The following is a 26,241-nucleotide window of genomic DNA, read 5'->3' on the forward strand; positions in this document are numbered from 1 at the left end:
GGACACAGAGGTCCATCTGGGAAGCAGAGAATGGTCCTTGTTACAGTCGTAGAAATGGAGCAAGGCAGTAGAAATCAACCAATTGGAAATAAAGAAGTCTGGCAGAGATAGGTTCATCAACAGTAAGAAAAAAGTGAAAAGCGGACAGGAAAGAAATGGCAGAAGTCCTAAAGGCATGCACAGAAATTAATAAGGAAAACATCTACAGAGGAAAGAACTTATTTTCAAACAGGGATAGCTAAGTGAAGTTGAGGCCATTCTTCCTGACCAAGAAGCAGAGACCCCCAGCAAGCTCTTTCCTTCCAGCCCACAGAAGAATCATACTCAACCCATACTCACTACTTTCTCATTGGTGTTAACATAAGAGATGAAATCTATTTGCTTTTCCTGCTTTTAGACAGCTTAGACATTTTAATCACACCTGCAGTTACCACCTGTACATCAAAAGCCCTGTGCCACTGCTGTTTATGTTGCTGCCAATAAATGATCACAATGCTTGCATTGTCTTTAGCACGCTCTATCTAAGATAGGGAAGTACACACAACATTTTGGAATGGCGGCACGTTTTGGTTATGAGAGAGTTAAATGTCATTACACTAGAACATAGTGATGCTAAATAAAAGGAGACATCATTCTACTTCAAATGCACCTACAACTTTAAAATGGCATCTGACACCAACCTGGATTCTTCGGATGCTGACGATTGCCTCCGACACCCTCTCAATGGCTGAGGGGAAGAAGAGGGTAACCGTCAGCCGCACAGCCCCATACAGTGTCACTGCCACGAACACGCGGCTGGCTGTGATCACATTGCCGAGGAGCACGTAGGTGGTGAAGGTCACAAACACGATGATTTTGCTTGCACTGAAAAATGAAGCCAAATTCATCCCTCTGAGGTAGGAACTTCTCAGAATCTTGGAAATCTCCCTCCTGAAAGAGAGTACAGGTTTTTAAAAAAGCAGTGATGTCAACCAGATAAAGTGGCTCACGCCTGCAATCCCAGCACTTTGGGAGCTGAGGTGGATGAATTGTTTGAACCCAGGAGTTTGAGACCATCCTGGGCAACAACAACAAAAAAGTTCAAAGGTGGCCAGGAACTACCCAAGAAATCAAAAGAAGTACCATGTGCTGGAATGCAACAACTAATCAAATATTTAATCCAAAAGCCAAAAAAAAATACATATTTTGCTTTTTGAGACGGAGTTTCACTCTTGTCGCCCAGGCAATGGTGCGATCTCAGCTCACTGCAACCTCCACCTCCTGGTTCAAGCGATTCTCCTGCCTCAGCCTCTCAAGTAGCTAGGATTACAGGCATGTGCCACCACGCCCAGCAAATGTTTGTATTTTTAGTAGAGACAGGGTTTCACCATGTTGGCCAGGCTGGTCTCAAACTCCTGACCTCAGGTGATCCACCCACCTCAGCCTCCCAAAGTTCTTGGATTACAGGCATAAGCCACCGCACCCAGCCCCCTCCAAAATTTCTAATAACACAAAGCACAACTAACAGTATTTCCATGCCTGTTTGGAATGAAAAATACTGATTCATATAGTTTGGTCCAATATAGATATGCCCAGTCTCTATAACTTGTCCATTTGGCTACATTAATATAAATTATAGTTTTATTTTAAACACCATTATTCTCAAATACTAACATCTTAGACTCATTGTTGGGATTTGGGATATTCAGAAACATTTGGAATTTCACTTTTGTATTAGTAAGAAGCATACATGCTTTCTGTTTAAGAACATGGTAAATGGAAGACCAAGTGAAAATAACGTTCTCTACCATTCTACTTAACCCAACTGCCATGCGTGGGGACTGGGATGGATTGTACTGAACTTCCCATAATGTGAAAACATAGTAAAACTTCTAAAATCATCAACAAGAATAGCAAATAGAAAAGTACAAAAATATGGTACAATGTATACAAAAACTTACTTTCTCAAATTGGTAATAAGATCTGAAAATGACTTTTCCCAGGCGTACATTTTTATTATCCTTATGCCAGTTATAACTTCATTCATGGTCCTGATCCTGGCATCCGTGAAAGTTGCAGTTTTACTCCTAAGGGGGACCAGACACGGGAGATGAGCCTGAGCGATCACAGCCTGCCCTTATCAGCGGCAGGCACAGGCAGGGACCTGCATCACATGGTTCCCTACAGCACTTTTGCTTCCGACAACATAGACAGGTCCTACTCAAAATACAAATAGAAAAAGACTTCGATTAGGAAGTCAACAATCTATCCCAACTCAACAAGTATTTTGGAGAATTTGTAATATCTTCTGAGGAAGACATGAAAATGAGTCAGATGTCATCTGTCCCCTCGAGGAGCTCACAGGTGGGCAGGAAAGGCAGAAAGGCACCCGAGCCTGGCGATAACAGTGGTCAGAGTGTGCTAAAATGGGAATGAAGTGCTGGGGAGCAGAAAAGAAAGGGCTGTTTGTTAACTCCACTGGGAAAGAGGAGAGCAAAAAAAAAAAAAAAGCTTCAGAGGACCAGGAGCATTTGAATGGGGCCTCAAAGGACAAGGACTATTTCTCCAGATGGCAAAGAGGGGAAGGTCCAAGTAGAAAATACACCATATGCAAAAGCATAAAACAAAGAACTCAATGCACTTCCAACAGTGGCTCATCTCGATCCAGCTGACAACCTTGACAATGAATCATTTCCAATTCGTTGGAACCTGCTTCAAGTCCAATTTATTTTATCATCATTAATCTCTTGACCAAAAGCTGTATTTCTTTCTTTCTTTCTTTGTTTTTTTTTTTTTTTGAGACAGTCTCACTCTGTCACCCAGGCTGGAGTGCAGTGGCATAATATCGGCTCACTGCAACCTCTGCCTCCTGGATTCAAGTGATTCTCGTGCCTGAGCCTCCCAAGTAGCTGGGATTACAGGCGTGTACCACCACGCCCAGCTAATTTTTTAAATTTAGTAGAGACGGAGTTTTGTCATGTTGGCCAGGCAAGTCTCGAACTCCTGGCCTCAAGTGATCCACCTGCCTCGGCCTCCCAAAGTGTTAGGATTACAGGCGTCAGCCACCACGACCAGCTAACAACCATATTCCTAACACATATGCTACTAGGACTGTGTGATTTTATAACTACATCATTAAAATTCACCTTGCCTTTGGGGAGCTTACAATTTAATGGAAATACTGAATTAAAAATAACACACATATATACACATGTGAAAATAGCTCTAACACAAGCACGGTAAAGATGTATGCAGCTAGAATGGAGCCTATGAAATATTTCAATTTATCATTATTCATTATATGTTTAACTAACTTCTACATATGTGATTTCTGCTTAAGGACACTCTACTTATTGAGGCCACAGCGCCTGAAAAGCTGGCTGGGAGGAGCCAGTGAATGCCTTCACCTTTCTGCCTTGAAGATTTGCCTTCAGCATAAGGATGGAGGCCCCCTTGGCTGAGCCTGAAGAGCTGCAACATATGCAAGGAAGAGATAATAAAAGGCATTTAGTTTGTTTCTGAACAAAAGCATTGGGAAGACTGTGGATGTTACCAAATACATATGACATTTTTCACAGCAGTATTTCTCTTACCTCAGTGATGAGAACAACTTCCCAAAACAGCTTTGCAAGGGCAGGAGAATGATTAGAACTGCCATCCCAGCAAGGCACGATATTCCTATCTCCATCCAGAGTAGGGCAGTCACTGCGATCGCCTGCAGTGGTCCTGCCCACAGGAAGTGTAAGAACACTGTCACCTTTAAAGAAAAAGACAGAGCGTTCTTAGGACTCCAGAAAAGCAAAACCAGTAAGAACATAGTACAGAAACGATCCGCTGGAAAAGAACAGGCAAGATCCGAAACAGAAATGGCCACAGTGGGTTTACACCTGCTAAAGCAGAAAGCCAAGCACCCACCACAGGTGAAGCCATTCTGGGGAAACAAAGAGTGGGTCTGGGAGACTCACAAGAGAATCTGACCAGCGGCATTAGAAGAATGTCTTGATTGTGACTATCTCACTGATGAGCTGAGCATTTTTCCAGAACTCTCTGCCACAGAATTCAGCTCCCATATGCCCTGGGGCTCCCCAGTACCCCAAGAAAGCCTGTACTATAGTGCCCACCACATACTCCAGTAATTTACTTGTGTGTTTGTCTCCCAGACAGGCAGTGAGCTTCTTCAGAACAGAAACCAAGTCTTATTCATTGTCCCTGACACTGAGCGGAGGCTTTAGTTCATCCTGATGAATGAATAATTGGGAAAAAAAAGTGGTCCTAGTGCAAAATGACTATGGCCAGCAGCTAGAATGCCCTGGATAAATGATACCGCTACAAGGTAAGTATTAAACAATGGACACTGGGCCGGCATGGTGTTCACACCTGTAATCCCAGCACTTTGGGAGGCCAAGGTAGCGAGAATCGCTTGAGGCCAGAATTTTGAGACCAGCCTGTGCAACAAGGCGTGATCCCTTCTCTACAAATAATAAAAAAAGAAATTAGCCAGCAGTCCTTTTGTAGTTCATGAGCATGATAATCGGGTGTTCACGCACTTGTGTGAGATGTGCCACCCTTGAATTTTGTTATGATGTTTCCACAATAGCCCATCTGACATGAAAATTCAAAAACAAAGAAATTAGCTGTTCACGGTGATGCACACCTGTAGTCACAGCTAATCAGGAGGCTGAGACAGGAGGATCGCACATCACTTGAGCCCAGGAGTTCAAGCCTTCAGCGAGCTATGATCCTGCCACTGCAATCCAGTGTGAACAGAGTGAGCCCCTGCCTCCAGAAAGAATAAAAAGGGGAAGAGGGGTGTTTAATGCAATGAAAAAGGATCCCTGAGCTGCAGCTTACCTGATCAAACTTGTTCACATCATTGGACAGCAGATTGACTATCTGGCCTGTGGTTGTCTTCCCCATGGCCATATTACTAAGACGAAGTGCCTGAAATAAAAGAGGTAAGTAGAGAATTGTATTCATGCAGTGATACTAAGTCAGGCTTAGGACACAGCAGACCTGAGGAAGTCTCGTGTGATGTCAAGACCAGATCTAAGCACGAGCATCCCCACCCCCCCCCACTGCCCCCTCTCTCTGCCCCACCAGCACCTTTAGTGGTGGCAGCTGTGTCAGGACAGCAAAGCGAGGGGTAGGAAGAAGAAAAATCTCCCACCTCATTTAAAGAATTTGGACACGCCCCCAAGTACAAAAGGACGTAAGTTTCTACTTAAGAACCAACCAAAGTAATTTTGAGCCAAATTAGGGAAGAACAGAGAGGCTGTCAGAGGAACAAAATGAGAGGACGTGGACTACAAATCCGTACCAATCACTAATTCTCTGTGCAACATTATTAAACACACGGGGCCTTAGTCTCTTCACCCTGCCTGGATCACAGGGTTTCAATGTGTTCAATGGGAAATGACAAATATGGAGTATCAACTATCTGGAGGACACCAGGAGCCCCAGCAGATACAGTGACACAGTCATGTTTTCCTGCCTTGGGAGACAGGGCTAGGTATGTCCAGACACCTGTGATTCAACTGTGACCTGCACAGAGAACTGGGGGCAGTTCCAACTGAGGGACACTGGGTGGGAGAGACCCTGGACGATGAAGGAGGGACTTTATGGAGGGAAGGGAAGGGCACTGCAGGGGAGGCCTAGCTAGGACAGAAGTATGGAGAAGGGGGATGTGGAGGCTGCTGAATAAAGAACACCCCAAACCTGGCTGAAGCAGGTGAAGCTCATGGAAGCGGGGCTGAAGCAGGTGAAGCTTATGGAAATGGGGCTGAAGCAGGTGAAGCTCATGGAAGTGGCGCTGAAGCAGGTGAAGCTTATGGAAGCGGGGCTGAAGCAGGTGAAGCTTATGGAAGCGGGGCTGAAGCAGGTGAAGCTTATGGAAGCGGGGCTGAAGCAGGTGAAGCTTATGGAAGCGGGGCTGAAGCAGGTGAAGCTTATGGAAGCGGGGCTGAAGCAGGTGAAGCTTATGGAAATGGGGCTGAAGCAGGTGAAGCTCATGGAAGCGGGGCTGAAGCAGGTGAAGCTTATGGAAATGGGGCTGAAGCAGGTGAAGCTCATGGAAGCGGGGCTGAAGCAGGTGAAGCTTATGGAAGGCAATATGGAAGAGTACGTGTGGTTTTTCAAGTTAGAGGGAGAAGCTCAACTTAAGGAAGGTTAAACAGTAGAAGCGATTGGCCAGGAGACTACTGGAAGGAGGAGAATGAGTTGCCACTGGAATAACAGTCCAGGCAAAAGGAAACAAGACTGTCAACGAGGCCTATGTGAATGGGAAAAAAAAGGGCCAGATAGAAGTGAAAACATTTTGAAAAGTTAAAAAATGGCCGGGCGCGGTGGCTCACACCTGTAATCCCAGCACTTAGTGGGGCTGAAGGCAGATCACTTGAGGTCAGGAGTTCAAGATCAGCCTGGCCAACATGGTGAAACCCTGTCTCTACTAAAAATACAAAAATTAGCTGGGTGTGGTGGTGTGCACCTGTAATCCCAGCTACTCGGGAGGCTGAGGCAGAAAATCACTTGAACCAGGAGGCAGGGGTTGCAGTCAGCCGACATTGCGCCACTGTACTCCAGCCTGGGTGACAGAGTAAGACTCTGTCTCAAAAAAAAAAATAAAATAAAAAATGCTATTATGCAAATATAAGTGAATCAATCATAAAATACAAAGAAAGAAGAAAACATAGGAGTGAGGGAGAAGAAAGGGAAGGAGAGAGACCAGCCCGCCCCTGTAGGAAAGAAGCAGAACGTAATGTGCCTTATTGACTACAAACTATCTGTAAATATTTATAAAGCCAGTCTTACATACAAAATGTTAATCCCACATGCAGAAAATACCACATTTTTAAAGCATGTAAATTTGATACTTAATTTTAACAAAATAAAAGCAAAATGTCAACACCAAACTCTAAGCCTAAGCTGACCCTTTTCAAGAAATTTGAAGTCAACTGTGCCCAACTTGAACTATCATCCACAGATTGTGTCTGCTGCCAACAATGAGGATTTAGGTAAGACAGCACAGATGCCAATTTGTGAAAAAGACAAAGTTCTTCTGGGTGCACCAGGAGGGCTACTTGTAAGTCGTGTATTACTGTGACCAGATATAGAGGTGGAATAAAAGGCTGGGCAGATACTCGGGTTGTAATAGAAGTTAACCCAAGTGAACGATAACTTTACAGTCAACACAGAAATTAAGGGTCTGCTGAAATTAAATCAGTCATACTCCAGATAGGATAAAAAAAATCATGAAGGGCCATGAATATTATTAATGAGGAAGACATGCCAGGTGCGGTGGCTCACACCTGTAATCCCAGCACTTTGGGAGGCTGAGGCAGGCAGATCACCTGAGGTCAGGAGTTCGAGTCCAGCCTGGTCAACATGGTGAATCCCTGTCTCTACAAAAATACAAAAATTAGCCAGGCATGATGGCAGGTGCCTGTAATCCCAGCTACTCAGGAGGCTGAGGCAGGAGAATCACTTGAACCCAGGAGGCAGAGGCTGCAGTGAGCCAAGATCGTGCCATTACACTCCAGCTTCGGCAACTGAGCAAGACTCCATCTTAAAAAAAAAAAAAAAGAGGAAGACACAGCTGACAAGCAAACTACCAGGCTTCTGCTTCCAACCATGAGAGAGGACTTGCCCTCCCCTGGAAAACTGTAACGTTGGGCAACACATATGACACAGCTGCTTTCAGGCACTGGACCACAGGTAACACAGGCTGTGAGCCTCAAGAGACGGGAAATGTAGGTGGTGGCCCGGGACTGACCTGGCTTTATGCCTGAGGACATTTTCTGCCCAAGCAAAACAGTTTCACTGAGCGGTGGAGGAAGAGATGGTTGTTCCAAGTTGTAGAAGCATCTGGAATTTGTGAGCCTGAGTAGCAGAGGGTTTGCCCCAGAAGTTTCAGTAGGGATTTACCCAGGGTACTTTGCCAACAGCTTCATAAGCAGGGCCAGACTCCATGAGGCCTAGGAAAGCAGCAGCTATGGGGCTGAGTGCTGACCGAAGATTCTGGAGGTCATGCAGTAGGAGATGCCGCCCGAGGAGAGGAAGGAAATCTCCACTGGGGCCTCAGGCATTCAACTGAGACACCAGGAAGGCTATGTCTTAGTAATAAAGATCTCACCCTAGATTAACAGCTGTGCACTTGGAATAAGTTCAGAATGGAGCTACCTGCCCTATGATTAACTGATTGACAGACAGATAGAAGGATTCAATGCTAAAGGGGCCAATCTGCCAGGAATTTAACTGCCTGCATGAACAAAACTCAATGCTCTTTAATCCAGACTCCCTATAGTATATCGATCATAATGTTCAACATAGTAAAACAATTACTAGATACACAAGGAAACAATAAAATGTGACCTGTAATCAAAGGAGGGAAATGACAACAGAAATAGACCCTGAAATGATCCAGATTTTGGAATTAGTAAACAACAACTATGAAGCACCTATTATAATATGTCAAGGAGTTAAAGAAAAATATGGTTATAACAAGTAGATGTGAGTTTAGGAGCGAGATAGGTAATATCAAAAAGAACCAAATAGAACTTCTTGAACTGAAAAGGTAATACCTGAAATGAAAAATAAATTAGATATCATTAATAGCAGATACTTTCCATTGATTTATTCCCAGAGTCGCTAACCCTTTCTTTTATAGTTTACAACTGAAATCTGAAGAACAAACAGAAAAAAAGAGTTAAGAAAAAGAACAAAGACTGAATGAAGGTCCTTATGGAAGAATATTAAGCAATAAAATATTCATGTAATTGGAGTCCTAAAAGAAGAAGAAATAGGGGAAGAAAAAATATTTGAACAAATAATGACTGGAATTTTACCAAAGTTGGTAGCAAATATTAATTTACATAATGAAGAATCTTAGCAAGTTCAATGAAGGACAAAAACAAAGAGATCTATACCTAGACACACATTAAACACAGAGAAACAACAAAAACAAGCAGCAGCTGACACACCAGAAACAATGAAAACAAGAAGACAACAGAACAATATTTACAGTGCTGAAAGACAGACAAAAATAACTGGCCAGGTGCAGTGGCTCATGCCTGTATTCCCAGCACTTTGGGTGGTTGAGGCGGGCAGATCACTCGAGCCCAGGACTTCGAGACCAGCCTGGCCAACATGGTGAGACCCCATCTCTACTAAAAATACAAAAATTAGCCGGGCACAGTGGTGGGCACCTGTAATTCCAGCCACTCCGGAGGCTCGGGCAGGAAAATCACTTGAACCTGGGAGGCAGAGGTTGCAGTGAGCCGAGATCGCGCCACTCCACTCCAGCCTGGGTGATAGAGTGAGACTCCAATTCAAAAAAAAAAAAACACCTGTCAACTCTGAATTCTATCACCAACACAAAATGTCCTTTAAAATATGAGGGTGAAATTAGGACATTTTCAGATAAAGGCTGAGAGACTTTATCAGCAATGAACCTGAACTGTAAAAAACAGCGTAAAGAATACTTTTCAAGCTATAAGGAGATGGTATCAAATGGAAACTCAGATCTACAGAAAGAATAAAGAGAAACCAAAATGACCAATGTGAGTAAATATAAGGACAGGCCGGGCATGATAGCTCATGCCTGTTATCCCAACATTTTGGGAGGCTGAGGCAGTCAAATTGCTTGAGCTCAGGAGTTTGCGACCAGCCTGGGCTCCACAAAAAATATAACAATTCTCCAGGCATGGTGCCACACACTTGTAGACCCAGCTACTAGGGGGCTGACGTGGGAGAATTGCTTGAACCCACGAGGCGGAGGTTGCAGTGAGCCAAGATCACACCACTCCACTCCAGCCGGGGTGACAAAGTGAGGCCTTGTCTAAAAAAAAATAAAAAATAAATAAAAAGAAGACAAATTACTTTGAAAAACAACTAGCTGCTTAGAGCAAAAATGGTAATGGTGCATTTTGGAGACAGAAGTAAAATATACGACAATAGCACACAAGATGGGGAAGGGTAATAGAATTTTACTGTTGCATACTTCTAACTTTTAAGGTAAAACAGTCCTTATGTTGGGCCATCAGTAAATTTCAATCAATATCTGAACATAAAAATGTTACACAGAATGTATTCTGGTGACAGCAGAATTAAATTACAGATCAACAATAAGACATCTCTAACAACTCAAAATATCTGAATATTAACAATATTTGTAAATAAGCATGTGTCAAAGATGACATCATAAGGGAAATCTGAAATATTTTAAAGTAAATGATAATAATTTGTGAGTTATAGCTAAAGCAAGTATTAGAGTAAACTTTTGGCTTTAAGGACTTTGCATTTAAAAAGAAGGCATAAAATTGATAATCAAAGTTCTACCTAAAATCAACACCAAAGAAACAAACAAACAACAACAACAAAACACTGCTCACATCCTCAGAAGCACAATTAGTGTAATCATATATCTGTGTTACCCTCAGCAGCTACCAGAATATATAGACCAAGTCATATTCATTTATGTCATTATGATCATAAATCAAGCTACCATTTAGTAAGCACCTACTGTAAGCCAGACAACTGAACAAGAAAACAACTACGAAGTAAGAATTATTCCTATTTTGTAGATGAGAAGATAAAAATAAACTCAAACTATTTACATCTGACAGAGAACAAGCAATTATTTTTTCAATGAAGCAAAGTTACCAGTGTTTCTCATTAATGTAGAAAACTAAAGTTTGGTTCCAATAAAGTGTCCATGTTATAGTTTAAAAGAGTTCACATCCAATGTACAGAAAAAATCTGTAAATTAATGTATCATCGTTCTGCAAATATTTTGATTCTATGCTTCATTAACCTGACAGGTTATAAAAGGACACCATTAGATTAAATTTGTTTTCTCTGTGAAAACAAAATAGTTCTACCATGAGAACAAATAAAAGGCAACTAAAACAAACTGAAATCAAAACCTGTAGTACACATCCCAGACCCAAAATATCTTTAATAAATCAACGGCCCCTACATATCGATATGAATTATAAATGCCTACCAATTATTTTTTAAAAGGAGCAAAGAATGTGTGCAGGAAATTCACCAAAAAAAAAAAAAAAAAAAAAAAAAAAAAACCAGCACAAATGGCCAAGGAAATGCAAATGCTGAAATCCACTATTACACAAAGCCATGTAAATTAAAACAACAATGCATTATTTTTCACCTATGAAAATTGGTGAGATTGACAGTGATTATTAAAATATAACATCAAATCTGGACTTGTAGGGAGCTCTCTCATTTCACCGGGGAAAATGTTAAGTAATTAACAACCCTTGGGGAGGAAATCAATCTAGCATAGCAAAAGCCTTGAAATGTGTACACCCTAGGAAATGAAGGATCTGTCCAAATGTTTAGCTTTAATCATGTCCATTAAAATGCTATTTGTAATATACAAAAACTAGAAGACATCTAACTAGCTAATTACTAAAAACTGGAAAACATCTGAGTATCTAATTATTGGTTCCTCTAGAATCCGCATGGCCATTAAGAACAATACTGTGAATGGTGGAAGTAAACACCATCAGAGCAGGGCACCATTTGATAGCTGCTTACTACTGAAGGCAGGCAAGGAAATACGTTTGAGATTACAAGAAAACTCTACAATCTAGAACAAAACATTAATTGTATTCAATTTCTTAAAAATAAATCATGTAATATCTAGCTTCATTTGAAAAATATAAACTGTTTCTTCTTTCTTGATTATTTTAATCAGTGTGGCCACATAAATATCACCATCAAAGGGAGGTGGAAGGAGAGAATGACCTTTTCATGGAACTGAGTTTTCCAGACTGGTGAGATGAATATCCCCTTCTTGGATTAAATGCATTAATCCAATCTTCATTTTAACAGATGTCTTTCCCCGCTCTCTAATAGTCCTTTTAAAACAGAAGATGCGGCTGGGCACGGTGGCTCATGCCTGTAATCCTAGCACTTTGGGAGGCCGGGGAGGGCGGATCACCTTAGATCAGGAGTTCGAGACCAGCCTGGCCAACATGGTGAAACCCCGTCTCTACTAAAAATACAAAAATTAGCTGGGCATGGTGGCGCACACCCCTGCAATCCCAGCTACTGGGGAGGCTGAGGCAGGAGAATCGCTTGAACCCGAGAGGCAGGGGTTGCAGTGAGCCAAGATTGCGCCACTGCAGTCCAGCCAGGGTGACAGTGAGACTCCTTCTCAAAAATTAAAAAAATAAATAAATAAAACAAAAGATGCAAACTGCAGTTCATCACCTTCACGATGCAAATTCCTCACAACAATATGGCTCTTACCCAGTGTCAATGACCCGCGGTGGATAGGGATGCTCCTCTCACAGAGTCCCCAAATGGCCACACTTTTCGGATTCTGGTACTTTCTGATCCATCTTGCCCCTGGCTGTCAGGCTATCAGGTATCTCTTTATTCTCATCAGAATGTCACACCATTACCTACTAGTGTTTTAGACTAGGATGTGGCTTTTGAGTGCTGTAAGTAAAGTCAGAGTAAAAACGTTCTGAATAAGCATATAAAGTAAGTATTATCTATCTTATTTATTTTATGTTTTGCTTACTTCCTGGTTCATGACCCTACCCCAGAGTTGAGTTTGTGAGGTAATGAAACTTCCAATTAAACTGGGTATTTCTGCAACAGGCAACTAGGATGAGTATGTTTAATCACTTGAAGCAGAAAATTGCCTGTATTTTTCCAATACTGTTGGCCAGAGTTGCTTAGTAACAACACATCTACTTTAATGACTGCATAATCTAAAACCAATAATCTCTGTTTCTGAGGGGATGATCCAAGGACTGGCTAATATCCTCCTTCCTCGTAAACATGATGGGTGACTACAAAGTTAGTCACATTCCTTCTCTAATTCTGTAAAAGAAATGAAATTTAAGGAGATGAAAATGTCCATCCAAAATCAACAACCTGTATGTTCTTTATAATCTGACAGTTTCACTGCCTTCTGAGGCTTTTGTTTGTGTTTCACCTGATTTTTCATGGCTGGAATACAAGCCTGAAAACCTATACAGAAAGTTCTCCGTAGGCCAGGTGGGGTGGCTCATGCCTGTAATCTCAGCACTTTAGAAGACCAAGGCGGCAAGATCACATGAGCCCAGGAGTTCAAGACTAGACTGGGCAACATAGTGAGATCCTGTCTACAAAAAAATTTAAAAATTAACCAAGCATGGTGGCACATGCCTGTAGTCCCAGCTACTCAGGAGGCTGAGGTGGAAAGATCGCTTGAGCCCAGGAGCTCAAGGCTGCAGTAAGCAGTAATCATCCCACTGGAATCCAGTCTGGGCAACAGAGCAAAACCAAGAAAGAAAAGAAAAGAAAAGAGACAGACAGATGAGAGAGAGAGAGAGATGAGAGAGAAAGAGAGAGAGAGAGAGAGAGAAAGAAAGAAAGAAAGAAAGAAAGAAAGAAAGAAAGAAAGAAAGAAAGAAAGAAAGTGAGAAAGGAAGGAAAAGAAAAGAAAGGGAAAAAAAACCATTAGCGTTTCAATGAGTGGTGGGGCAGTCAATATACATTGAAGGAAATTAGTACAATCTAATTAGTCAATTCTACCAATACCCATGGAAAGAACATGTAACACAGTTTGACAGTAATCTGTTCAAAGGGGGGCCACATCCCCCCACCATGGCTGAAAGACCCCTCAGCCCCAGACCCTGCTATCACCAGTTTCTTTGCCTGAAAAACAAGCCCCAACTGAACTGGTTTATCGACTGAGAGGGGAACAGAGATGAGCAAGACATACTGGCAGGGCAACAGGAAGAAAAAGGAAAATATGGAGAGGGTGACAAGCCAGGGAGTGGGTAAAGAAGGGACAGTGAGGACATACATGGGGACAAATACATGGTCTAGGGTTAGGTCAGAGAAGATCATCTTAAGGAGAATATAAATGCAGTATACCCCCATTGAAGAGGAAGAAAAAAACCAAACTTCTGTCATCTTTTTGTTGTGTGTGTGTGACAGGGTCTTCCTCTTTCTGCTGGAGTTAAGTGGCATGATCGCAGCTCACTGCAGCTTCCAACTCTGGGGTCCAAGCAATCCTCCTGTCTCAGCCTCCCAAGTAAGAGACTATAGGCATGTGCCACCACACTTGGCTTTTTTGGAGGGTAGAACAGGGAGGGCCGAGGCAGAGACAGAATCTCCCTATGTTGTCCAAGCTGGTCTTGAATTTCTAGGCTCAAGCAATGCTCCCGCCTTGGCTTCTCAAAGTTCTAGGATTAGAGGGGTGTTTGGCATCCATCATCATTTTTTAAAAATCTTTTTTATCATGTTTTTCTTCTTTCTGCTTTTTTTTTTCCCCCCGAGACAGTTTCACTCTTGTTGCCCAGGCTGGAGTGCAATGGCATGATCTTGGCTCACTGCAACCTCCACCTCCCAGATTCAAGAGATTCACCTACCTTAGCCTCCCAAGTAGCTGGGATTACAGGCATGCGCCATCATGCCTGGCTAATTTTCTTTTTTTTTAGTTTTAGTAGAGATGGGGTTTCACCATGTTGATCAGGCTGGTCTCGAACTCCTGACCTCAAGTGATCCACCTGCCTTGGCCTTGCAAAGTACTGGGATTATAGGTGTGAACCAACGCGCCCAGCCTGCTTTCCGCTTCTAAAAGAATATTATAAGAAACAAATAAGAAATGTGTTTATAATGTATCTTCTCAAATATGACATGTTTCATGTGCCATCTTTCAGACTAAGAATACTTGGAGGAAGCAATCTGCACTCTACAGACTCACCAAAATTTTACTAAGAATCAGTCAAAATGAAAATATTTTACATATGTGATTTTTCTTTTTTCCTAATGTTGTGTATTTATCAAAGTATTGACCTTGAGTAGGCCAGATATTCAGTAATCCGAAAGTAACAGTACACAGTACTGTAATACTGCAAAATTCATTCCATCATTCATTCCCTTTTCAAGATTATCTTTGAAGCTTTAAGAAAATGAAGAGATTTGTGCAGCAGGAAAAAAAATGACAGATGTCAGAAAACGTCTTACTAATGACTTATTCACTAACATACATTTTTACAACCAAACGTACCAAACACAGTAATGCCTTCATCTCTTTCACTGATGAGGATAAAGGAATTAGGAGAAAAATGCACAGAGAGAGGAGGGACAGACACTCTTTACCAAGGTACCTCCTTCCCACTTTCTCGACTCTATGATAAGCATATCAAATAACAGCCCTGTGCCCACAGCTATTACCCCCAGGAGAGATCCAAACGAGAAAATGACCCTGTTCCTTCAGCTAATGGGTCCCAGAGGGAGTAGAAAGGAGAAGATGAGGACTTCAAAACACATCAGGACACAGGCAGTTGCTCAGAGCAAGAAGCCAGAAAAGGGTAGAATCTCAGAAATTCTTTCCTCTTCCACTACAGCTAAATAAAGGTTCAGCACCACAGTTGAGGATCAGGGTGAGGCAGAAGTTTTTCACTAAATGCTGAGAAAATGTATGACATAAACCCCAAAATTAAATTTACCTGAGGACATGATGCGAAGTGAGATAAGCCACTCACAAAAGGACAAATATGGTATGATCCCACTTGGATGAGGTCCCTTCAGTAGTCAGATTATTACAGACAGAAAGTAAAATGGAGGACACCAGAGGATGACAGGCAAGAGCCACCATGCCTTGCAAAAATTACAAATTTTATGTGACAGATTTTTTTTGAGACAGGGTCTCACTCCAGTGCCCAGGATGGCGTACAGTGGCACAATCATGGCTCACTGAAGCCTCAACTTCCTGAGCTCAGGTAATCCTCCCACCTCAGCCTCCCAAGTAGCTGAGACTACTGGTACACACCATCATGCCTGGCTGATTTTTGTATTTTTTGTGGAAACAGGGTTTCACTATGTTGCCCAGGCTGGTCTTGAACTCCAAGGCTCAAGCGATCCAGCCATCTGAGCCTCCCAAAGTATTGGGATTACAGGTGTAAGCCACCATGCCTGACCGTTATGTGTATTTTACAATTTTTTTTAATTTTTAGTAGAAAAAGATTAAAAACAAATCAATTATGTTTGAAGGCCTGACAGTAAATAAGCACAAAATACAAATTCTAAACCTAGAGAAATATCTTTAAAAAAAAAACGAGAAATAAAAACATTTTCAGGGCAGGGCAATGAAAAAATGTAAAAATTTGCTATAACAGGATGTCTTAGAAGATAGAAAAAAGGAAAAAACAGAAAAAAAACTAAAATTTAAAAACTGAATTAACATTTTAAAAAAATAAATAAATCATTGGCCATGATTTCAATATAAGTCCTGGGGAAAGGAATGCAGAGCCTCATGCGGCCCTTTCCCTTTCAAGGAAGCCACGTCCAGCCTCCCTCTCCACACCTGTTGTTCCCCTTGCCATCCTCTAGTACAGAAACTTCCCTGAGGCACAAATTAAATATACAGATTTCCAGGCCCTTTCTCTAGAAATTCTGAAACAGCAGGTCAGGTCTGAGATGGCCCCAGGATTGGGGTTTTTGTTAAGCACACAGGTGACATATGGCAGATGCTGGAGCCCCTCAGTCTTGCATATGCCCTCACCCTCCATCTATTCAGTAAGGAAGTTAAACAGGCATGTCCTACAGCTCACACAACCACACCCTATACTGTACACTTGGAGCTCCCAGCTCCACAGCTCATAAACATCTGGGCTATTCAACTAGCAGAGAGACTGGGCTCTGGCCACGGCTAAGTGGCTCATACCATAACAGCCCACTCCTCTGCCTCAGAACCATACAACACTAGAAGGCAGATGTCTCCAGACACCAAGCATTGCCTTGGCTCTGAGCTAGGACACCACTTTCCGACTGTGGCAGTGAGCTGAAGTCCAAACACAGCACTGCAGCCCTGCTGAGCAAAGGGGTGGAGACCAGAGCTTGGGTTAGTTAAAGCCACTGGCATCTGCATGGCCCTGGACAGTAAGCAGGTATCAGAAGGGAAGGGCCCCAGAAGGCTATGGGGTGGGGGTGCTACAAGTCCTTGGCTGATGCGCGGGCACAGGTCAAGGCCACCCAAGCCTTAACAGAGGGCTGGTGCTGAGGAGGAGTGAGCTGAATAGAGATACTGAAGGTCAAGCTGAGGTGAGGTACTGAAATTCTCACCAGACCAGAGTGCGGAAACCTCATTCACATATCATTAACACACCTGGCATACGGTCGAAACACCAGAGAGATCATGTCTTAGAATTCAAGAGCACTATCCAGAGAAATAATTCTCAAACAGGGCAATTTTGCCTCCCAGGAGAGATGTGGCAATGACTGGAGGCACTACTGGTTGTTACAACTAGAGGGACGCTTTCGGTATCTAGTGGGTAGAGGCCACAGATGCTGTTCAACATCTTACAATGCACGGAGCAGCCTCTCCATCCCCAAAAAGAAATTATTTAGCCCTAAATGTCAAGTGCTACCCAGGTTGAGCACTAAAAAAGAGTTAACTCTAAACTTGCCCAAGAAAAAACAAGCACTACCTAACAGGGCCTGCAAATGACACATGTTTTGAATCTTGAGTCCCATCAAGTTAGAGAAGCTTGGAAAACACCTTAAAATTTCCAAAGTTCTGCCCTAACAAAGCATAAAAAACAGGCCTATGAGTTCAGCCAGTTAATATGGTATTGGAGTAAAATTCAATACTTTTTAGAATTATCAGAAGTCAGACATACAATGTATCATCCAAAATGTCCACAATAAAAAATCTTAGACATGCAAGAAAGAAAATTTAACTCAGGGCAATAAAGAAAGCAGTCTTCATAATAAAAACCAAACCCCTCAAATATATAAATAATAAAAGCAAATCCAAGTAGGCACACACATTGGATTTTAAGATTTACAGAAACAAGTATAAATGTACTCAATGGGTTAGTATGTTCAAAGAAACTGAGGAAAAATATGAGTAAAGAGATAGAGATTTTCAGCAAAAAAGTGTAAAGTTTTTTGTTTGTTTGTTTGTTTTTTGAGAAAGAGTCTCACTCTCACCCAGGCTGGAGTACAGTGGTGTGATCTTAGCTCACTGCAACCTCTGCCTCCCGGGTTCAAGCGATTCTCCTGCCTCAGCCTCCTGAGTAACTGGGATTACAGGCGTCCGCCACCACACCCAGCTAAATTTTGTATTTTTAGTAGAGATAGGGTTTCACCATGTTGGCCAGGCTAGTCTCAAACTCCTAACTTCATGTGATCTGCCCGCCTTGGCCTCCCAAAGTGTTGGGATTACAGGCCACCGTGCCTGGCCAGTGTAAAGTATTTTTAAAAAGAGCCCAATAAACACTCTAGAACTGCAATACTGAAATGAGAAATAAAGGAGAAAAGAAAAATCACTGGCTGGTCTTACCAGCAGTTTAAAAGCAACAGAGAAGATTGAATAAAAGTGAAAAAGACTGACTGTCCTATAAGACAATCTCAAATAGTTTAATATATATGTAATAGGAGTCCAAGAAAAACAAGAGTGTGAGAATAAGTCAAAAAAAACTTAAGATATAATGGTTAAATATTTCCTAAACTTTACAATAATAAAAAGACTCAAATCAAAGATCCAAGAAGCTCAGCAAACTCCGAGAAGTATAAATACCAAGTAAATTATACCTAGGATCATTATCAATCCTCTAAAAAATCAGTATCAAAGAGAAAAAAAAATCAACCCAAAAAAAAAAGAGAAACATTACAAACAAGGTAATAAAGATACAAATGATGGCTAACTTCTTATTAGAAAGAATGAAGGCCAGTTGACAGTGGAACACCTTTGAGGGGAGAGGGGCAGACACCACCAGCTATCACCCAGAATTCAACATCCAGCAACCATGTGCTTCAAAAGAAAAAAAAAAAATTTGTTCAGATTAAAGAACAAAATGAGAGAATTCATGGCCAGCAGACTTCTACTATAAGAAATGTTGGCCAGGCATGGTGGCTCACGCCTGTAATCCCAGCACTTTGGGAGGCCAAGGCAGGCAGATCACTTGAGGTCAGGAGTTCAAGACCAGCCTGGGTAACATAGCAAAACCCCATCTCTACTAAAAATACAAAATTTAGCCAGGTGTGGTGTCACATGCCTATAATCCCAGCTACTCGGGAGGCTGAGACAGGAGAATCACTCGAACCCGGGAGGCGGAGGTTGCAGTGAGCCGAGATTGCGCCACTGCACTCCAGTCTGGGTGACAGAGTGAGACTCTGTCTCAAAAAAAAAAGAAAATAAAGAAATGCTAATAGATGTTTTACATGCTGAAAAAAAATTATATCAAATGGAAACCTGGAGCTAAAGGGAAGGAATGAAGAGCACCAGAAATAGTAATTCAGTGGGTAATTTAAAAACTGTTTTTTTCTTCTTTTAAATTGTGGAAAGACAACTGAATAATTAAAGCATAAATATTGTATGGCAGTGAAGATGAGGGGATATTAAATACAAATAAACCTTAAGCACAAATGAATCCAGTAAGAAACTTTAAATAGACGTGAATCCAGTAAGTCAGGCTGCAAAAAGTTCATGACTAAGGAGAAAAAGAGACTAACTCTCATAACCGGAGATTTTAACTTCTTTCCCTTCTTCTCTCCCTCTCCCCCACTGTCTGTCTGTCTGTCTCTCTCTCTCTCTCTCTCACACACACACACACACACACACACACACACACACACACAGTATATTTGTTTCTATCCAAAGGCATGATTATCTAAATAGCTATCCTAAGGAATCAGCCAAAAATTACTGCAACTTAACACACTTTAGCAAGGTTTCAGGAAACAAAGCAAAAATACAAAAATCAATTGTATTTCTATATACTAACAACAAACGGTAAGTGAAAATTTAAAATACGATTTATGGCCGGGCACAGTGGCTCACTCCTGTAATCCCAGCACTTTGGGAGGCCAAGGTGGGTGGATCACCTGAGGTCAGAAGTTCGAGACCTGCCTGGCCAACATGGTAAAATCCCGTCTCTACTAAAAATACAAAAATTAGTCGGGTGCGGTGGCATGCATCTGTAATCCCAGCTACTCAGGAGGCTGAGGCAGGGTAATTGCTTGAACCCAGGAGGCGGAGGTTGCAGTGAGCCAAGATCGTGCCACTGCACTCCAGCTTGGGCAACAGAGCGAGAGTCTGTCTCGAAAAATAAATAAAATACCATTTATAACAGCACAAATGCTACCTTGAATTATGGCATTCTTTTTTAAACGCTAACAAATATAAAAATATAAAAATATAAAATATAAAAATATAACAAATGATCTTTAAGACCTCTATCCTAATAATTACAAGGAGAGTTAAAGATCTAGGGCTTGGTGTGAGTGGCTCATGCCTGTAATCCCAACACTTTGGCAGGCTGAAACAGGAGAATCAATTGAGCTCAGGAAGATCATCCTGTGCAACATACTGAGACTCCATCTCCACTTAAAAAAAAAAAGAAAAAAGAAAAAGAAATTTATAAAGATGTAGATAACTGAGGAATAGGTAAATACACTATTTTCTTAGACTGGAAATCTAAATAATGTTAAGATGCCCACTCTTAACATTAATAGTCAGGTGGATAGAATTGCCCTGTTGGAGAATTACTTCTCCAACAGGGCAATTACTTCATCTGGAATTACTTCATCTGGAATTCTAAGACCATGTCTTAGAATTCAAGATGCATAACCCAACAGTTTCCTGTAAAACTTGAAAAGCTGATTCTAAAGTCAATATGAAAATGCAAGAGACTTAGAATAGTCAAAACAATCATAAAAGAAAAACAGGTTGGGTAACTTTCACTATTTGATTTATAAAGCTATAGTAATTAAGATAATTTGCTATGAAGAAAGAATAGATTCTATCCACCTGACTACTAAAGTAAAACAAAGAAAATATAGATCAACAAAACAGAATAGAGGATCCAGAAAAAGATTCACACATAAATGGCCATCTAATCTACATTTTCTCCAACTTAATTCAATGGGGAAAGAGTAGTCTTCAACAAGTTGTTATCAGGAAACTGGCCCTGGGAAGTGAATGTGCTTCTCTTAAGATCTTACAGCTTAGAAAATGACAACACTGAGATGTGAACTCAGGTCTGACTGCTCTGAGTCCATGATTGCTCTCAGAGTCCACACTCAATCTCTACCCTTGCCAATCTGCCACTAGAAGACTTCATGGAGTCTTCTACAAAGTGCCTGGACACCTGACTCAACACCTGGGCTCTCCTGCATATGAGATTCCCAGACCAGATGGTAGGACACTCAGGCTGATGAACAGCTACCATGCTTGAGGTTTATACCTACAAGTCCGAAGGAGTTATTCACCAATGAGGGGGATTAAACCCGCAACCCATATGCTATCTCTGTGAACTGGAAGGTCTTAGTTACAAAGCATAAAATTAAGCTGAACACATATTTGAGGCCTATTAGTATCACATAGGGGCTTTTAAAATTTCCCTAAAGCAATTAAATCAGAATGTTTAGGGGAAGAGTCCAGACACCAGTGGTATTTTAAAGATTTCCCCTCATGAATACAACAGAGAGCAGTTTGAGGAACCACTGAGCTAAAGCATTTTCTTCCAGTTTGCACCCACACCCCAGTGAAGCAAATACAATTATCAGATGATGGGACGCATCTGACACTCCTAAATTTCCAGCAGCAGAAATTTCCTCTTGGAAAAATCCAAACAAAACAAGTCCTCCCTCCTTAACTTGCTTTCTTAGCTCAAACTCCAAGCTATGGAAAGTTAACTTGGCTCCTCTTTAAGCTATTCCCTAGCAAACTAGAAGACTGACAAATTGTCCCTTGATGAGATTAATGTCTCACAAAATGCCCAGGTACAATTCAAGTTCACATCAGAAGTAAAACCAAAAACTGGGGGGGGAGAAAAGTTTTTGAAACAAAAATTTTAACGTATTATGGACAATGTAAGAAGCACTACTGGGTCATTCTAATTTTGTCAGAAACTTAGAAAATAACATTAGAAGAGGAAGTCCAACCAAAGTATCACATGTGTCCAGGGAGATAACTTCCACACACACCACACAGTTTCACTTTGACAACACTGTCAAGAGGCTCTCTACGAATCTTCAGAAAGGAAACCGATCTACAGACTAATAGACAAAAGATTAGTTTGAGCCATATGAAATTGCTAGTTTTGTAAAAAGGCCCAAAGGAGTTGAATATATGTAATTTCTTTTTTTTAAAGAAGAGTCTTGCTCTGTCACCCACGCTGGAGTGCAGTGGCACGGAACCCAGGAGGCGGAGGATCACTGCAACCTCCGCCTCCTGGGTTCAAGCAATTCTTGTGCCTCAGCCTCCCAAGTAGATGGGATCACAGGCGTGCACCACCATGCCAGGCTAATTTTTGTATTTTTAGTAGAGATGGGGTTTCACCATGTTGGTCAGGCTGGTCTCGAACTCCTGGCCTCAAGTGATCCACCCACCTTGGCCTCCCAAAGTGTTGGGATTACAGGTGTGAGCCACTGCACCCGGCCCTGAATATCTGTAATTTCATACTATTCAGTCTAAATATAAAGCAATATACAGTCTACAGTGAAATAAAAATAGCTTTAAATAAAAACAAAAGTTCTGTTTTAAAACTAAGACCACAACACCGTATGGCTCAGTTGCTGACAAAATTTGCTATCAATTGTCTGTCCACATCCACTGAGAAAACCCAGAGGGAGACGGGGCAGGAAGACTGGGATGCAGCCGGAGAGCTACAGGTGGCTGCAATCTTCTCACCATCAGCGCATGACGGTGCATTTATTTTTTTACTTCAGGTTCTACTTATTGCATAGGGCGGCAGACATGACTTGGGAAGGGTGCACAAGCCCAGCCTCTCTCTGCATCATGGGAGGGCACCTTCCACTTCCTACTCAGTCTGTGGTAGAGGAGGCTGTCTGCTGCTCTGACCACTGACCTAAAAATATACCTGCCCTGCAGCAATGCCAGGAAAAGAGAAGGAAAAGATCAAGGCCGGGCGCAGTGGCTCACACCTGTAATCCCAGCACTTTGAGAGGTCAATGTAGGCGCATTACCTGAGGTTTGGAGTTCGCGACCAGCCTGGCCAACATGGTGAAACGCCGTCTCTACTAAAAATACAAAAATGCACCACCATGCCTGTAATCCCAGCTACTTGGGAAGCTGAGGCATGGGAATCACTTGAACCCGGGAGGCGGAGGTTGCAGTGAACTAAGATCATGCCACTGTGCTCTAGCCTGGGCGACAGAGCAAGACTCTGTCTTGAAGAAAAAAAAAAGCCAGGAGTGGTGGCTCACACCTGTAATCCTGGTACTTTGGGAGGCCAAGGCAGGAGGATCCCTTGAGCCCAGGAGTTCGAGACCAGCCTGGGCAACATAGGGAGAAGAAAAAAAAGGAAATGGTCAAGAGGAGAGGGTTCTCAAATGAAAAGATTAAAAGAAACAGGAATTCTTCCCCCAGAAAGATGAAGAGTACCTGATAATATGAACTCTGGATGGAGTATCCAAGAGAATATATACATGTATTCCTGGAGTATCCATATTCCCTGCATACAGGGAATATGCATTTCCCCCCAAGTTACAGAATTCTAAAAAGAGAACCACACAGTATCACTTAAATGGTTAAACAATACACTTAGGGTAACTACAAATATTTCTCAACACAGAAATCTATAGAGAGCACCCCTCTGAGATACACTACATACATATATTCCATATATTCTTCTAGGGCAGCTCTGTAATAAATGATAAAGGAAAACTAGAAAGTCTGCAGGGACTCAACACACCTTAGAAGGTGGAAGATGAAGGACAGACAGATACTTTACCTCAAACTATCCTTCAGAGTAACTCTAAAGAAAGTGAAGACGAGCAGTTTTATCCAGAATAAAAAGTTTCCCCAAACTTTCTCAATTCTGCAAAAAAGTCTGCAAACAGCAGAGAGGAGCACCAGCAAGCAGGCTCAGGTACTGCTGTGGCTTTACCTGGCATTCAGGACAAGCCAACCCAACATCAAAATCCACAACTCAGAAGCCAACCCACTGCAGGAACCACCACGGTTCTTCAAATTAGATACAAAGTCAGGAAATCTTGAGCTAATTAGGCCACAGATCTTAAGGAAAAGTCTCTATGCCTAATGTATTTGATAATACAAAAGCTGGGATGACAAGCCCATCCTGATTAATGAAACTGTCCTCCATTCCATCGTAGGTCTAGCATTCAGATGTTTAGCATTCAGGCTCAGATCTATCCTGGCCCTAAGTCAAGGTAGGCAAGGGCAAATGGGAGATCCAGTCTCACTGGTGGCCGGGGCTGGAGATCTTCAGCTATCCTTAATCCAGGCTCAGTTTGACTAAAGGGACCCTCTTCCTCCAACATGGCCCCAACTCCCCAACTCATGTGCTCTAAGCTATAGAAGTAACCCCTTGAGACTTGAAGATGGACACATCCCCTGCTTCTGTGTCCCAGATAGCTAAAAAGTAAAAACAGGAGATAAGGCACTGTCCCACTGCAGAGGTTATACGAACCCATGCTGGGAATATGACTTGTGACTGACAACATTCTAACATGAGCAAGTACAATGTTCAGCACACTATTGCCATGAGGAGCCCGTATTCTTAATGCCAATCTGTTGACCTCACTTAAAATACAGCCTGTGCTGCACAGTCTTTTTATTTGGTAAAAGTTGTAAGAAATAACACAGAGTTCCGAGGAACGTGAACAAACCACCATAAACCATTTCAACAGACCACCCTTGGAGCCATCAATCCAAATTAAAGCTAGTCATGATTCATAAAAACATCTCATTTAGTTCTCAAGTTAAACAGACAAATTATTAAAGAATAAGTGGGAATGTAAAATGGTGTGGCCACTGTGAAAAACAGTATGATGGTTCCTCAAAAAATTAAACAGAATTACCACATAACCCAGCAACTCCATCTCTAAATAAATATATACTCAAAAGTATTAAAAGCAAGGACTCGGCCGGGTATGGTGGCTCACGCCTGTAATCCCAGCACTTTGGGAGGCCAAGGTGAGCAGATCGCGAGGTCAGTAGTTTGAGATCACTCTGGCCAACATGGTGAAACCCTGTCTCTATTAAAAATACAAAAATTAGCCTGGCGTGGTGGCAGGTGCCTGTAGTCCCAGCTACTCAGGAGGCTGAGGTAGGAGAATCGCTTGAACCCAGGAGGCAGAGGTTGTAGTGAGCCGAGATCATGCCACTGTGCTCCTGACTGGGTGACAGAGCAAGACTCCATCTCAAAAATAAAAATAAATGAAAACTAAATGCAAGGACTCAAAGAGATAATTGTACATTCGTGTTCATAGCAGCATTGTTCACAATAGCTAAAAGGCAGAAATAACCCAAATGTCCAGTGGCAGATGAATGGATAAACAAAATGTGGCATATCCAAATAGTGGAATATTATTCACTCTTTCAAAGGAATTAAATTCTGGCATACAATACAGCATAGATAATCCCTGAAGACCTTATGCTACATGAAGTGAGCCAGACACAAAATAACAAATACTGTATGATTCTACTTCTATGAAATACTTAGAGTCATCAAATTCATAGAGCTGGAAAGCAGAAGGCTGACAACTGTGGAGAGGGGAGAGTGGACACCAGTGCCTAATGGGTACAGAGTTTCCATCTGGGAAGATGAACAAATTCTGTCGATGGATGGTGGGTTTGGGAGGCACAATGATGTGAATGTACTTAATGCAAACGAACTATTGTACACTTAAAAAGAGTTAAAATGGTAAATTTTATGTTATGCATATTTTATTACAATAAGAAGAAAAATTAATGATGAAAAGCCTAAAGTAATTTTACCAAAGCTGTGAAAAAGTAAATAAATGACGAGTCATTTTCAGACATCCTGCAAGATCATTCAATACCAAATGTCGACGACGGGCTCGGCAGTCATTCCATTTGCAACACCCAACCTGATTTCTGCCAGACCGGGAATCAGGATATGGGGGCCTCAGTGGAAACTGCCAGCGTTGCAGAGGGACCTTTCAGAGCCCTGCTGCAGAGCCAGCCTCTGCCCCAATGAAGCAGCCCACGCGTGAGGAGGAAGTGTCTTATTTCTTCACCTGGGCATGTTTCCACATACAAGGCAGGACATGAGGATATTCGTCTTTCCCACGTTTCTGGGATTTCAGGTTAAGTCTTATGGTTTAACCCAAGCAATTTTTGACTTCATAAAGAGACAATACTTCTAAGATAATCAAGCTGACAAATTAATACCTTTGGGAGATGTTTACATGCAGGTAAGCAAGTCTGCCGAGTTAGATCAGATTTCCCAAAGGCTATTTTCCAAAGCATTAGTGGAAAAGAGGAAGAAAAACAGGTGAACA

General features: G+C 41.9%; 1 protein-coding gene and 1 non-coding gene across 8 annotated transcripts in view; one reads left to right on the forward strand and one right to left on the reverse strand.

Moving 5' to 3' along the window:
* ABCC4 (ATP binding cassette subfamily C member 4) overlaps positions 1-26,241 on the reverse strand; it is a 282,364-nt gene that overhangs the window by 186,498 nt on the left and 69,625 nt on the right. For all 7 annotated transcript variants that reach the window (XM_001137006.7, XM_016925451.3, XM_063792279.1 and 4 more), the window contains exons 5-8: positions 4,831-4,920; positions 3,573-3,736; positions 1,941-2,066; positions 681-930 (exon numbers count right to left, since the gene is read on the reverse strand). In XM_001137006.7, coding sequence (XP_001137006.1) covers positions 681-930; positions 1,941-2,066; positions 3,573-3,736; positions 4,831-4,920 — 630 coding nt within the window. The remainder of the gene's footprint in view (positions 1-680; positions 931-1,940; positions 2,067-3,572; positions 3,737-4,830; positions 4,921-26,241) is intronic.
* Positions 4,483-4,587, forward strand: LOC112205294 (small nucleolar RNA U13). The gene has a single exon (XR_002939195.1). It is a non-coding gene; the product is annotated as a small nucleolar RNA U13 (small nucleolar RNA).

This window comes from Pan troglodytes, chromosome 14, assembly GCF_028858775.2.
Source record: "Pan troglodytes isolate AG18354 chromosome 14, NHGRI_mPanTro3-v2.0_pri, whole genome shotgun sequence".
NCBI lineage: Eukaryota > Metazoa > Chordata > Mammalia > Primates > Hominidae > Pan > Pan troglodytes.